Below are 15,996 nucleotides of genomic sequence, written 5' to 3' on the forward strand. Positions count from 1 at the left end.
CAATTATTACTCTGTCTTTCATTATTGAACAAAAAATACGCACTGTTCCCTGAAAAATCAAATTTTATGTCAGTTTTATCGAGTTAATATAGAACCTTATGATAGTTGGCTGAATGACTTGTGCCACATAACGATTTTTTTGGTTTGTTATAGATTTAAAAGGAATTATAATATTAATTTATAACAAATAACAGATGCTTGTTAGATGTTTTTACTTTCACTTGTCGGTTATCATTTAGATATTCTTCTGATTTAACTACACTGTTTTTGATAATTCGAGTTCAAATAATATTTGCTTGTTAGTAAAGTAGCATAACAAGTAACCACTACAGCATATTTTTGCTTCTTCTGTAAAGAAATAGTTTAATTTAAAGATTTTATTTTCGCATTGTTGCTTATTTAATATTAATGCAATATTCCCACCTCCTGTAATCACAGAGCTTATACGCATACTGAATGTTCACCGATACTTGTCCTGATTATGATTGATTTTGATAGTTTCAGTTCATTATTGTAAGTTTAGTCTTCCTTCGCTTTCGATAATTTCTGACTCTTCACAAAAATCATTTTACAAAAATTTTAATTTTTCTTATTGTTTTCGTCTTGAATAAGAATAACTGCGTCGTGTATTAAATAGAAATATAATATATATATAGATTTTGAGGAAACTTGTCTTTATTTGCGACTTAAATTGTACACTTACATTTGTCATTCGGTAGATTTTTAAATTTTGTTAAACACTCAAGGTAAGATACAGAATTAGAAGAGCAGTTGGCACACATGAGTACCTTTTGTATAACAAATAAGGCATAGACGAGTAAGATATTTTTTTACTCTCTCTCCTTTTGCAAGTTTATGAGGTTAAAATCACAAGTTTCGTTCTGTGAGACGTACCGCATGTTCCAGTTTGGCGATATTCACATCATCACCGGCAGGAAACATTAAAGCTCCCAAAACCGTTAGACCACGGGATTGATTAAGTTTGTTCAATATACGTGTACATTAATTGTGAGGAATAAAATAACCTATAAGTATAACTCAGTTTAGAAAGTTCAGTTCACCCCAGCCTACGATTGAAGCAGGCACATATTCAGTATACACACACATAAGTCACGTGTAGAGCTAGTTATATCACTTCATAGATTTTCGGGTAGCTTGGTATGACTCGATCATCAACCAAAATATCTATTATGGGACTTCAATAATAAATAAGACTTACACATAGAAAATTACATCATACAGGATCTAAGAATTATGATAAAATACTAATGGTAACATTTTTTACCTGATCTACTTTATTTACTCCACCCTTCTGTTGATTGTATTCTGGTTTGTCCATAAAAGATAGCATCCAATCCCGACATCCCTCTTTGGTGGGGCATTGTCACATAGATTACTGAGAACATATACATCCTTCTTGTTTTTAAATTTTACCCCCATTATTGATTATATAGAGCATTTAATATATTTGACGTAAGTTAACGTTAACTACATTCGTATATAGCGCCACTTTCTTACTCCAAAACATAAACTTTATTAAATTTCAGTCCCCCGGTGGGACAGCGGTAAGTCTTCGGATTTACAATGCTAAAATCATGGGTTCGATTCCCCTCGGTGGACACAGCAGATTGCTCAATGTGGCTTTGCTATAAGAAAACACACACATACGCACGTTAAATTTTCTGTAACACAACAGACACACAGTGTAAGGGAAGGCACACAAACGTTTTATATATCTCAGAGAATGCGGTAACACTCTCTATGGAGGAATGCAATATAAAAAAAAAAGGCCATCACAATTGCAATAATACATAACTCAGATGAAGTTGATATAACAACAACCACCATAACGCTGTTATGAAGAACCGTTTCTTAAGTTATATCCACTTCCTACTTTGCCCCGTGACCTTACAACTTCACCCAGAAGACACTTCTGTGGCCAATGACTTTCAATTAATTAATGACGTGAAACAGTGTGGAAGGACATTGAGGTGGGTCTTGAAAGTGGGGAAGTGAAAGCACCTCTACCGCCAATACTTTGGCTGCTATCTCTTCGTAAAAGGTCACTCTGACCATCACACAGTGCATACCATGTTTTAAGTATATATTATACAAAGTGAGTCATTAAAGCTTATACAGAACGTTTGGTGAGATAACAATGAATACTGTAATAATATGTTATAGTATAAATATCATGTGAAAGTTAGGATTTTTGCGTTATTTATCATAGCGCTCACCCACACATTTCATAACCCAGACAAAGGATGGGATCCTCAGCTTGTATAAGTTCACGTTCCTTCATACTTGCATATGGCAGCTAACCTTTACTACAGTATCAAACTGTATTATCTCTTAGCTATATTTTATGTGAAACTGGAATTTTGTTCCGTGTCTTTCAATGAGTAGACACTAATGTGATCGGAGTTGACTGATTCTGTTCAGAAAAACAACAACTAGTTCGTGTGAGAGGACATATCATGGAATATCTGAAACGACTACGCTAAAGTCTAGGTCTTTACTACTTGTGGGGAATCTCCTATTGGTCTAAAAGGCGGAACGAATACGCAAAAAAGTTTCAAAACGTGATGAAAGTGGAGATGTAAATCAAAGTCAGGTAGCATTCATATTTCGAGACTTTAAAAAGTGTATTATCTTATAACGGCCAAGTTTACTCCCTACCAATATTTTCATTGTATGTTATAAGGAATTATCATCTAAGGGAGAAGTTTCTGGATTCAATTACTTTTGTCTTATAATTTGCATGTTAAGAAATTACCAACTAAGGGCGTAATGGATAAAAGAAGTTTCTAGATTCACTGGCTTTTTCCTTAAAATTAAACTTGGGGGATTCTCTAAGTTTATTGTTATCAAGTTTAGTCATTTAATAGCTCTTACACAAGATAGTTTTTTATGGACTTTAACGAACTTTTGTTGGGATAAACATTTTAAGAAGAAATTGATGTATTGTTATTAACGCCGCTTAGTTTTCCTTTAAATCGTTTTTCACATATTCTCGGAAGTCAGTTCACGCGTCTACTAGTAAATATGAGACACACCAGCTCTAGTTGGCGTATGCTAAGAGTAGAGCAATAGTCACATAGAAAGGCATGTTTGCCTGTACTCACTCAGGAGAGGGTGATTTAAGGATAACAGAACATAGCTGTCTGTACAATGAAAACAAGCATTCCTTTTGTTTAAGTTTTAATATATTTTAATTCTTTGTTTTCCTGCTCTTCATTTCCTTTTTTTTTGTGTGACTGATTATACGCTGACTGTTTTAACTACGTTTTGAGAATGTTTCAGATTGATTCTTTTTGTGAGGCAGTCTTCAGTTATATTCACTTGGGTAAATGTTTATTTGGAGTTTAGTTTTGTCTGTTTTGAATATCGTGCAAAGTGACTCGAGGGCTATCTGCGCTAGCAGTCCCTGATTTAGCAGTGAACGGCTAGTTAACATCACCCACAATCACCTCTTGGGCTACTCTTTTTAGCAACAAATAGTGGGATTGACCGTCACGTTATAACGCCCCTACGGCTGCAAGGGCGAGCATGTTCGGTGACAGGGATTCGAATCCGTGATCCAAAGATTACGAGTCGAGTGCGTTAACCACCAGCCCATGCCAGGTCTTGAGTTAGATGTTATCTAAGTATACTTTGGTCATGCATATCTCATCATAAATTTTCCCTTGCATTTTTGACTTCACTGTTTATTCAAGTTGTTTGCTTTCCCGTGTTCTGAAATCATATTTTATAAATAGACTTTTCGACACGCGACTGTTATTAAACTATCAAACTAATCTTTGCTTAAAATCAAATGAACAAAACGGACGTTCATTGCGACCGTAAATAAAATCACTCTACATGTATCGACAATTTTACGTAATCTTAAGGAAAAACTTTCAAGATAATATTTATAAATTTATTACAAGTCATATTGACCGGTCTTTCACAGAAGGTTACATAATATATCAACACTAGCTGGACGAAAACGAAAAATAAACTGGATTGTGCCCAGTCCTTTTATTTCATTGTTACGAACTCAGTCACTCAGAATTCAATACTACTTTGTAATAAATATCTTGTTGAACCTCCTGTTATTAAGTGGACATATCCCATTGCTCTAAGGCTATCTGAGTTTTACCCGAATATGCCACAAAATCGACACATTTTATTCGATAATGGTAATCATGGTATGGTAATCATGGATTCAGAAAAGGTAGATATTACAAAGGATTCTTGTAGAACTAGAAATTCTAGATCGGTTTTTTTTATGCTGCGTCAATACCATTTATCAAATCGCTGTAGGCTGAAACATACAACCTTCATAGATATTTGTTTTGCCAGAGAACGTAAAGTATGGTCAGAGTGACAGAATGGTTAGCTTCCCTCAAAAAACATTCTGTTGAAAGAAATATTGAATGAGATCTAGTGAAGCTAAACACATGGATACTTTAAGTCCGTTGGAGTTCTCATACGTAAAGGTAACTATGTTTATTATCAAGAAGAAAACTGGGTCTCAAGGTCCGCTACCTTAAGGGACTACATCATCTGATGATAAGATGAACAAAGTGCAAAGAGATAAAACTCCTTCTGCGAAGGGTACATGTTCATAATAAATACGAATTGGAACTATATACACCTTCATTCATAATGTTCATATTAATCTTAATGTACACACAACTGAAATACTAAGATCATTTTATATAAAACCATATGCACTGTTCTCTAAAAGTTCAATTGTTAACTACGCTTTCCAATTGAACTAATATGTTAATCATGCTTTTTTGTTAAACAAAAATATACTTTCGAGTCTAATATAGCACATGCTGAAGAAAGAATGAATTTCAATATGATATCTTCATTTTCAAAATGCGCTGATTTTCAACGCACCAATGAAACAACTGACAAAAAATTACAGAAATGTAAAAACATTATAATTAGTAAAGTTCATGTTTTGTGTTGTTTTTAATTTTCATGAGTATGTTACAATACTAGTTACATAATACTTTGGGAAACTTTTTAAAGATCCTCCCGTGTAAATACAAGGAGATTAATAGCAAGTCACCCCATCCGATGTTAAAAAAATCCACCATCACGCTTACGCAGTCTTACAAGCAAGAATGAGTACGCAGAAGCTCGCGCTGCCATCCTATTGGTTGAATGAAAGTGTCAATAGAAATATATTTTTAGCGTCTGTTAAGCTTGTATCTGGGTTTGAAATATCCGGAGCAAGACATAGGATAAAAGGACACGGTTTTTCGAGTCAGAAAATTATATCAAGTCCTGTAACTAAAATGGGCAGTAACATCTTGGTTTTATCTCTTCTTCTGTTTGGTAAGTTTTGTTCTCTCTCACTTCTTATGCTAGGATCTTAGTAATTGTAAACTTGCAGCTAATTCAAAATATTTCATTGTGAATATATGTATATTTTGGGTGAATCTGGTATTATTATATATATATACATATTAATGGTAATATACGAGTTCTAGATGTGCAATTACCTCATACGTCTGTCATGTATCTATAAAAGTAAAAATGAAACTTATTTTGTCATATTTGATAATAACAGAAATCAGTCAATTAATTATATTTGTACGTGAGTAATTAATGAAATAATAGGAAAGGAATTGTTTTTTAAGTGGATTTCCAAAAGTTTGTTTGAATTTATGTACAAAGCTACACAATCGGCTATCTGTGCTCTGCCCAACACGGGTATCGAAACCCGGTTTCTAGCGTTGTACGTCCCTAGACATATCGCTGTGCTACTGGGGGGCACTTCCAAAAGTATTGATCATATCAGGTCATATTATAATTTTGAAATGCCTTGGAAGTGGAGTCAAATGTATTATGTAAAATAGTTTTCAATATTATATGGTAAAATTTATCCACTATTAAGCTATCATCATCCTTGGGAAAATTAATATGCATTATTAAAACTAAGTGTTGTCTGTATGGTGCTGTTAGCGCCTACTAAAAAAACTTATACAAATTATTGAAATTAGTGCATTTTCAAAATTACCTAGTACTTTATAACTATTAGTCTGTTATTAGTCATATGTGCAATGAAGTTTGTTGAGCCATTTTAAAGCTTTGTCATATCAAAATATTAATAGTATTACAATAAAATGCACCGCAACTTTTCAAGATTTTGGTACAAAGTAAATTATACCAAGTTTCAACTACGATTTTTGTGAAAATTGTGTAAGATTTCATACATGTCAAAGAAGGCGAACAGTACTCTGAACTGACACCTCTTATCGTAAAGTAGATGAGACATACGATACAAGTTGCTTCCCTCGAGGCTCCTACCAACAGTGAACAGATGTTGTGAAAGTCCTGAAGGTCAGGGAAACTCCTGCATGTACCCTAGGAACGGAAGAAGTTAAACATTACTTAATAATTAAACTTTTTAACTACCGCCCGAGTTAGAATGTTAAACAACTTTAATAATCTTAATTATAAACTCACCAACGTGTGATAATCAAGTGAAATTAACATGATGAAGATGTATTAAAAATGATCTTAAATTGAAATAAACTAAGGTTTTCTATGATGATCTATTTTGTAAAACATTTTAAAATATAATCTTTGTAAAAATATAGATTTACCATGCTTTTTTATTTAAGCACAAAACTACACAATGGGCTATTTGAGCGCTCTGTCCACCGCGGAGAATCGAACTCCGGATGTTAGCATTATAAGTCCTCAACTTATAATTTCTGACTGGGTGGCATACTACGTGAAGATGATAAGGAAAACGAATATTCAATCTATTATACTTTTCAACTGAGCGTGTATAATTTAAAGTTTTTTCTCTCTTTTCTCTTTCATTCTTATTGTGTAAAATGTTTGATTCAAAGACAGTTCGTTTGTTTGTTTGAAGTGAAGCACAAAGTTACACAATGGGCTATCTGTGCTTTGCCCACCACGGGTATCGAAACCCGGTTTCTAGCGTTGTAAGTCCGCAGACATACCGCTGCGCTACTGGGTGGGCTTCAAAGACAGAGGACAATTCTTTAATACGTGCTAATGATTTTACACCAAGCTCTCGTTTACATAAAATGCATATTATCAAAGACTATAGAATTCGAAGTAAAATTTGTTTTAATTACGATGTCTTGGGAGTATTTTACTCATTCTTTATGATACATTGAAATTTTCTGTGAATCATCTATTTCCAAAACGATTTTATTAATTTGTGTAAATTAATAGTTTTTACAAATAAAATTAGAGCCTAGTGGCAAAACATCAATTCATTAAAGTATTTTAATACGTATATCATAAAACATTAATATTTTTTGGTTCGGAAACATCATATATAAGTAACTTTCAGTAACTCATTCAAATTTATAAACAAGAAATTCATTCTTAGATTTATTAGGAATATTATGATCCTAGTTTCTCAAGATCTCCTGACTTGATATTATTTTTGACCGTTTGAAGAATGAGATATATTTTAACATGTTAAAGTTAGATTACTTTTGCTGACATTTTAAGGAAAAAAAACATTTTCGTATATTATTTTAACCCTGATCAAACAAATACTTTCATACATGAGAGTAAAATGTCTGAGCGTCGACGTCTTTTTTTGTATATATACAGAGAGAGAGAGTGTTTGTAAAAAGTTTTGGAGTAGTTGTACTTTGTTAAAGATAGAATTGTAATAATTTTATTGTTTGTTACAAAACACAACATTCAGTATCTGATTTCTGTAGTTGAAGATACCACATCTGCAACTCTGAGGAGGATACTTGATTCAGGTTCTGGCTTCTCACATTAGTAAAAGTTTTGCATTAGTCACGAAGTCTATAGAAATCTGTTTTATTAAACAGTTAAGTAACTTTGTGCTTTTTTTTGTAAATATAAAAGGTCTTTACAATTATAAACACAAATATATAATTTATTCAGTTATTCATGTAAAAGTACTGATCCGGTATGTTTCAGGAGTCATTGTTTTTACATGAGGAATTTTCACCTCATTTTACTGCCATACACCATTAAAGTTGTGGCGTTGTAAGCTCATAGAATCTGTAAGGTTGTGAGCTTTAAACACAAAGCCACACAATGGGCTACCTACGCTCTGCCCACGGCAGGTATCGAAACCCAATTTTTAGCCTTTTTAATCCATTAGACATACCACTGAACCACAGAGGGAAGTCGGGGGAGGTTGGTAACATCATTATTGACTGTTCTCGTGCCACATGGTAGATAAGATCATTACTGATTGTTCTAGTGCCATGTGGTAGGTAAGATCATTATTGCTTGTTCTCGTGCCATACTGTAGAAAAGATAATTATCCAGCTCTGCCGAGCGAAGCAAGGCAGAGCTGGGTATAAAAATCGGGGTACAGGCGTTCTTCACATATGCGTTATACATATTAAGCGATATCGGGACGGTAAATGTCCAATATCAAGGAAATGTTTCTGTCTGTAAACAGACACATCTCCTCCTAAACGAGCTGACCGATCCAGACTAACTTTGACATGCTAACTTATTAGTCCAAAAGCAAACCAAATGCATATTAAACTTTATCATATATTGAAAAATGGAAACATTTTATAGAATAACCTCTAGATCGTTACTACAGTAGTTAATGTAACTAGTTGAGTTTGAACAAAACTCGCACCACAACAAAATTCTATAAGTCAAAGATTGTAAATAAAATTTTCACCATTTGGCTTGTTTCCCAGAATAACCAAAATAGACAGTAATAAAATATTCAGATACAATGTGGAGAATAAGGATATTGCTGCTGTTTAAGTTTCCATCTCTTTTCTGATTCACACCATTTAATTTCTAGCTTATACTAGGGTTAGAATAAGCGCTTAAGCCTGAATTAGAGAAGTACTTCATAATTAAAATATCATTTAGAATATTTCTCACTTCTTGATGTAGACTATAGTTTTCCGTAGAAGCAAAATTCAATATCATTATTAAATTTAATGCATTAAATATATAAAATTCAGAAAGTAGAAATCTTAACCACATCTCTACTGTGAACTGGGCTGCTTTGAACAAGTAGTGACGCAACAATTTTCATGAAGAATGAACGCTACTGAAAATCCCCGTAAAGATTTGACTCATTTTTACCCAATTTGTGCGTGTTTTCCGCGATTTCAAGAGTAAAAACACGGAGGAGTGCAGTCTTTTTAAAATAACATAAAAACTTTTAAAGATAAGACATTTAAAGTGTATTACAATAGCTCCAAAAAGAAAGTCCATTATAAGCTGAGAGTTCGCTTTTGCTTGAAGACTTTCACGGGATCTGTCGGGCTTTCACCAAGGGCAGAGCTGGGTATGCAATTGGCCTCTCAAAAAATTAGTCAAATTGCACATCTACTTAATTGATTATTCCAGCGCCATACTGTAGTTAAGGTCATTATTACGAAATGTTGCCGACTAGAGAACCCATATTTTGTCCCTTTTTTATTAGTTTTACTTTTCAACTTCAGGTATGTATAAAACATTATGAGGTATGAAAATGAGAAGGATACCAGATTTAATTTTGACATCCTTACCACTATATCAGTCCGAATTAAATCTGCTAACATAACATCAGATGGAACCAAGTTTACAGCACTTGCTCACATATTGGTGTGATTTGTTGGCTTCCGACGTTTAACATTTATGTTTTAAAATGTGCTTCAAACATAGCCCGAGCTTACACGCTGTTTTCTTTGTTTTTTTCACTTTAAACTGGTTTAATAATTTTTTGCTAGCAAGTTAATGTAACATATAAGGCTTCCACCTATTTGAGAGCAGATAAGACTATCTAGGTATCACGTTGCGCAGCTATTAGGAATGAAGATAAATTTGTAAAACACAAATGTAGGTATGCACACATAAGCCCTTTGGAAGCATGAATGATTCATGCAATGTTTTCCAGTGCACTATCAGGTAAGTAAGATTAAAATTATACAAGACACTTATTACAAATTATGTCGGCAAACCAGGAATACCATCATAAGTGATCATAGTAATCTCTTCTCAAGCACTCGTCAATAAACCAGGAATACCATAATAAAGAATCCTGACCATCTCTTTTCATGAACCGCAGCCATAAACAACACGCAGGATAAGCAGTCACTGTAAATAACCTTTCACTTTGTGAAGACTTAGTCCCCTCAGGTTGTTACCTTGGGAAATGTATGAATTAAGCCTAAGGGGGCTCGCTCATCGAGGATTTACTCACGACAGCCCTCCCTCTATTACCAATTTTGAGAATTCATACAGCAAAGTCGTGGATAAACTCTGATTGAAAGAAACAAACAAACTGTATTTAAGATTTACGTCACATACACTGTAGTTTGTATAGACAAACTACTGGTTAAAAAATGAAATTATAGTTATTTCATGCTCAACGAAGTTTAAAATTTTACTTCTACCAAAAGATAGTTTTGATTCAAAGATCAATATAAACCAAGTTTTTAAAGCCAGGGCACATTTTGAAACAAACTTAGAGTATGACGGCAAAAACAACACAGGTAGCCTACTGTGCAACTTTAAGTAAAAACATCAAACAAACATATAATATGGCCATTATTAATTGTTAAAAAGTTGGTGTACATAAACTCTTTGTTTGAGAATTTAACATTCGTTTATTGTTAAGCAAAAAACTGCACAATGGATTGTCAGTGATGTGACAAACTGGGATCGAACCTCCGAATCTGGTGTTATAAGCCATTACGTTTAACTCTGAGCCACAGGAGGAGAGCGATTTGATATTTTAAATTTTTCTGGGTTAAAATGTTTAAGAAAGTAGTACTTCAAAACATTTATAGATCGCACTATATAACAATATAGTGTCTAAAATATCTGTAAACATTGTGTAAAAATGTAGTTTAAATTTATATTTATATCGCTAAGATCGGAGGTCCGATTCTCCGCGGTGAACAGAGTGCAGATAGCCCATTGTACAGTTTTGAGATGAAACACAAAACAAAAGTATACATTTAGGGACAGAAACAGCGCAGATAACACACTGTGCAGATTTTAATTAATACACAAAACTAACGTATGTTATGACAACGGGCATAGCGCTGATAACATACTGTGCAGATTTTAGTTAATACACAAAACAAACTTATAATATAATAACGGACATAGCGCTGATAACACACTGTGCAGTTTTGAGTAAATACATCAAACAATTAACTAAGGGTCTTCTTGCAGTTAATATGATCAAGTTATAGCACGTTAAAATTTATTTTATTTATGCACGTGACTTCGAGATGTGTATCAGTGGATCAGTGGAAAATCTTCCTAATTAATGGGGATTTTCGTGACTGGCACATCCTCGAATATCATTGCTTTCGTAGTTCTTGGTCATAATATGCTGTACGACAAAAACATATATCCATATTGAACAAACACAATTTATTAACAAAAAAGAAATTTACTGGAACTCCACTTTTAGATCGATACCTTAAGCTGACACGTTTGAAAATACTCTAATTTAAGAATATAGTGGTTACAGAAAATTATATTTTGTTTTGTATATTCTGAAGCCTTTTACGTAATTTTCTTTATACTTCATTTTTGGAAAAATCATCAAATATATAAATCAACGGATTTAATAGCCTTGTTTTACTGAAGTTTTTAGTGGTTGATAAAAACCCTCTAACCCGAGGGCTTTCGAAAGGTGGACCTTATAGTGCCACGTGCTTTTTCTCTTTCATTGTTAATTACAAATTGGTTTATATCAAGTCAAACTACTTTTTCATCGTAAATATTAAACGCGAAGGTAGTTTTGTTATGACCAGCTCAATATTATTCTAATAATTGTCAGAAACTGAATGTAGTACCCAGAGTCTAGAGTAAAATCAATTTTCCTTTCGTATGTGCAAAAAAAACAAAAACATATCGAACTGCCTTGAAATGGAAAGAGTATATGAGGATGTTCATAATTTCAGTTTTTAAATTCCTATGTAAGTTACGCCTTGAAATGCTCTTACAAAGTCTAAAGACGGTTTAGTAATATTGAAATCAGCAAGTCGCTGATATGTTTCAACCTACATTTTGACGTTGTTTGGCGTTTCTTAGGTAATATAATGCCACAGAAAATTGCTAGCATTTTGGAAGGATATGTAACAACCCTTTCTGATAGAAAATATTCATACATTCAAATCATAAATATATGTTTAGAATGGGAATTTAAAATTTCCAAGAGCAAATGTCATTGGAAAACAAGGGAAAGTAGACCAATCTGGAAAAACAAATCACCCAAAAAAAAGGGCTGTGTTAAGCAATGTATGGCGTCTTGTAACAGTTGAGATTTTGTGAACAAAGAGGTAATTGTTGCCTCAGGCAGCAGTACACCACATAATCAAGAAGGATCTCTGTCCCGAACACGTCAGACACATATTTATTCAACCGTTGCATACCTCAAACAGCAAGATAATGAAACGGGTGATGGGAAACCATTATCCTCGTATATTACATTTGTTTTTTTGTTTTTTGAAGTTAAGCACAAAGCTACGCAATGGGCTATCTGTGCTCTGCCCACCACGAGTATCGAAACCCGGTTTCTAGCGTCGTAAATCCGCAGACATACCGCTGTGCCGCTGGGGGGCGTATATTACATAGCTTATGAAAAGCCTACAGATACAAGTGGCGTGCTTTAGACATGACAGCTTTACAAGGGAGCCTTTTGTTAGGGAAACTTTGTTGCAGGGCTAATATGAAAAAGATCATCAGATAGAACATGACCGGGTGTGGCTACATGGACTGTAACGTCGTGATGAAGCTCGAGAATGGTTTTACTATAACATAGTCAACTTTTGTACATATATGCTTTTTTCTGATTTTCTTTTCTTAAATAGTATAATTTGTTGACTGACTGAAAACTCTATGTACAGCTATAAAAGCCGTGCTAACATAATAGTTAAGATTTAAGTATTGAGCGTTTCTCTTTTCACATGATAGATGGACGGGCAAAAATATTTGGTTGGTGTAAAAAGAAGCAAAGGAAATCGGAGCATGTAGTATGTTTTAACATATTATACACACACTCTTCATTACATTCTAAGAACGTTTATGGTGACATGGGATTACTTATTCAATATGAGTCACAATCACTTGGTTTTAGGGAAAAAATAAGTAAAGTAACACTAAACGACTACTACTTTTTAAACTGTTAATCTGCTATGTGGGAAAGATAGGGGTGAAAAAAAACGACAGTTTCTGAACGCCCCCGGTTGTCTCCCAAGGTTTCTTGAAACTTCGTGGGATCTTTAAACCAAAATACCTGCCAAGGTTTTTGCGGTTTGCGATGTGAAAAAATAATTAAAACGTAAATAATGCATGAGAAATGATAACTTATTCCGTTTGTTTCTCAAGTACTGTAGTCTCATCAGTATTCACCCTCGAAATCTTGCACAATGAATGAAGAAAAACTGAAAAAATAAGGGTTTAAAACAATTTATGTGGGTTAGGTTTGGTTTTTTGAGTCAGCCAAGAGCTCAAATTAGCTGACCCTGCTTTTACTGATTAATATTAACCCATCGATGAACCTTAATAGCTAAAATATTTTAGTCAGTCCTGTTCCAATCTGTTTTTTGTTTTTTTTTGTGGCTCAGAAGCACACAATTCATTTACATCACTAACCATTACACTTGTTCATGATGTTAGAAAAACACGTAGGTTCAAGAAGTCTTCATAGAAATGAATAAAAACCCTATAACCCGAGCGCTTTTGAAAGGTTATAAGTTTTTTATTCATTACATATGTTCTATATTTATTCCCTGATGATCTGATCTTTCTAAAAGTTTGAATATTTCAAGTTGTAACCATGATGGAGTAGAGACGTTCATTTATTAAGTAACGTCAACTCTGCATATTTTTACTCCTAACGAAGAATTACATTAAATTACATTCGTTAAATAATTTCTTATCATTTAGGATTATTTTACTACGCAAGTGGACTTTTTCATTGATGGTTTAAGAATTAGAACAACATAAGCAGTGCCTTTTGCTTCTTCAAACTGAACTTTATAAGATACCATGATGTTAGCAAGACTGGCCTGGGCATTCTTCTGCCATGATAAATCCACAGCTTCAAATGAACGTAAATCTTCTCCATTTTAAGTAATTGGTTGATAGCAAAAATTGTATTGCTGTGATTCAAACACAGTACATTCTCATGAATACGAAACATTAACACTTGACACAGAGAAAACAGTTTCGTACATTTTAATATTATTTATAATTTTTGTACCATATTCTTGCCCTTGTAACGGATACTAATTACCCGGTATAATGAGCTACTATTTCACGTTAAAACAACCTTTTTTTTGCCCAGAAAGTTCATACAACACGTAGAACATATTGCACTATGTCGTTATTTCGTAAAATGATTCCTTGGCATTTCAAATATCAAAAATGTTTTGGAATTTGGATGTTGCTTTTGTTTTGTTTGTTTTTTGGTAAGCACAACGGGCAATCTGTGTTGTTCCCACCACTGTAACCCGATTTTTAGCGTTATAAGCCTTCAAGCTTACCTCTGAGCCACTGGGGAGTCTTTAATTGTTGCAGACTTTCCTACCGTAGAATGTTCAACCTATTTCGATTTCTTCAGTACATGTTTTCAATCTCTAAGTATATTAAGTTATATCTCTTGAAATTCGTTTATCAAAGACAATGTTAAAGCAGTATGAAACGTAGTGTGGTACACACTTTTTTCTTCCTTGTGACAAGATTTACTTTTAGCAAAATAAAATTGTCTTATGAAAATAATAATAATAAGTGAATCACAATATTATGTCAGTAATGTTAATTATTATTATTTTAATAGCCCCAAAGCACTGGATCAGTTTTTCTTCCTAAATGTGTGTCTTTCTGCAGAATTTATTTATAATACAACTGTCGGATTTTTCTGACAGAAAAAGTGTATCTATCTTAAGTATGTAAATAGATTTCTATGAAGTGGTTTGATAAAACTGAAGACGCTACATCTGGATCAAGCAAGTTATCTCAAAGAGCTACATTTTCTATCTGAGGTTTGAAACAAACCATAGGGTACCAAACAAATCTCTTGTAGATAAGATATTTCCACTCCCTGTATCTTGTTGCGTGGTTGAGTAATAGTGAAAGCGAATGAGCACAGTACACTCAGCACGAGGGTGACGCTCAACGCTTACAGATTGTTGTGTCACTTACATGCAGCAGTTTTTCCAATACATAAGTGTTGTATATAGTGCTTGATATATGGTTAGTGTTGACGGACGTATGTGGGCGCTTTCCAAACAGTTGACCTTAAATGGCTACATAAGTTGTTGAAAATAATAATAAAAGCTAAACCGGTTTGTTATACATCAATTTTTGTCATAAATATAAAAAAATAAATGTAGTGTCGTAAAAATAGACACAGTAAAAAGAGACTGTAATCTTAATTTTTTTTATCCTTTTTCGTGATGAGTAATGCTAAGATAATATCATTTGAGGATATCATATTGCACCTGTTGCACATTTATTAAACAGTATGTAATGAGATAAGTTAAAGAGTACTCTGTCTTGATGTAGGGTTTGACTAATAATTCTTCTATTTAGTATTGCGAGCAGCGTGTTTTTAAGATGTTGTCTGGATAATACAATTTACTGTTTTTATCCACTCTGTAAATAAATATATATGTATATCACGTGACTAGAGTAACCACAAAGAAAAATGGTGTTAAGATAAGTTAGTAGAAAAAAATCGCCGGTTGTTTAGTCTACATTTCCTGAGTTGTTTCATGATACAAAGGGAACATTCAACAGGAAGCTTTTGATGGTGACAGGAAACGTTAAGGAAAGTATATAAAGGACCAGTTACAAATCATACATGAAAGCACTTGAGACTTATGAATAAGATGAAACCTACTGTTGCTCACCAGTGGTTCAAAAACACTAGAAGTGTGTAAGACTTTAAGGTAAAGAACGTTGGTGGTGCTAAAAAAATATCCAACTTTCGTTTGTTTTTTTTTAATTTCGCGCAAAGCTACACGAGGGCTATCTGCGCTA

The 15,996-nt window shown here is 33.6% G+C and overlaps 1 protein-coding gene across 1 annotated transcript in view; it reads left to right on the top strand.

The window, feature by feature from the left end:
• Positions 1-5,207: 5,207 nt before the first annotated feature.
• LOC106461987 (carbonic anhydrase 1-like) overlaps positions 5,208-15,996 on the top strand; it is a 28,334-nt gene continuing 17,545 nt past the window's right edge. The window contains exon 1 of the mRNA XM_013921856.2: positions 5,208-5,334. Coding sequence (XP_013777310.1) covers positions 5,295-5,334 — 40 coding nt within the window. The 5' untranslated portion in view covers positions 5,208-5,294. The remainder of the gene's footprint in view (positions 5,335-15,996) is intronic.

Source organism: Limulus polyphemus, unplaced genomic scaffold (genome assembly GCF_000517525.1).
Source record: "Limulus polyphemus unplaced genomic scaffold, Limulus_polyphemus-2.1.2 Scaffold1071, whole genome shotgun sequence".
Lineage (NCBI taxonomy): Eukaryota > Metazoa > Arthropoda > Merostomata > Xiphosura > Limulidae > Limulus > Limulus polyphemus.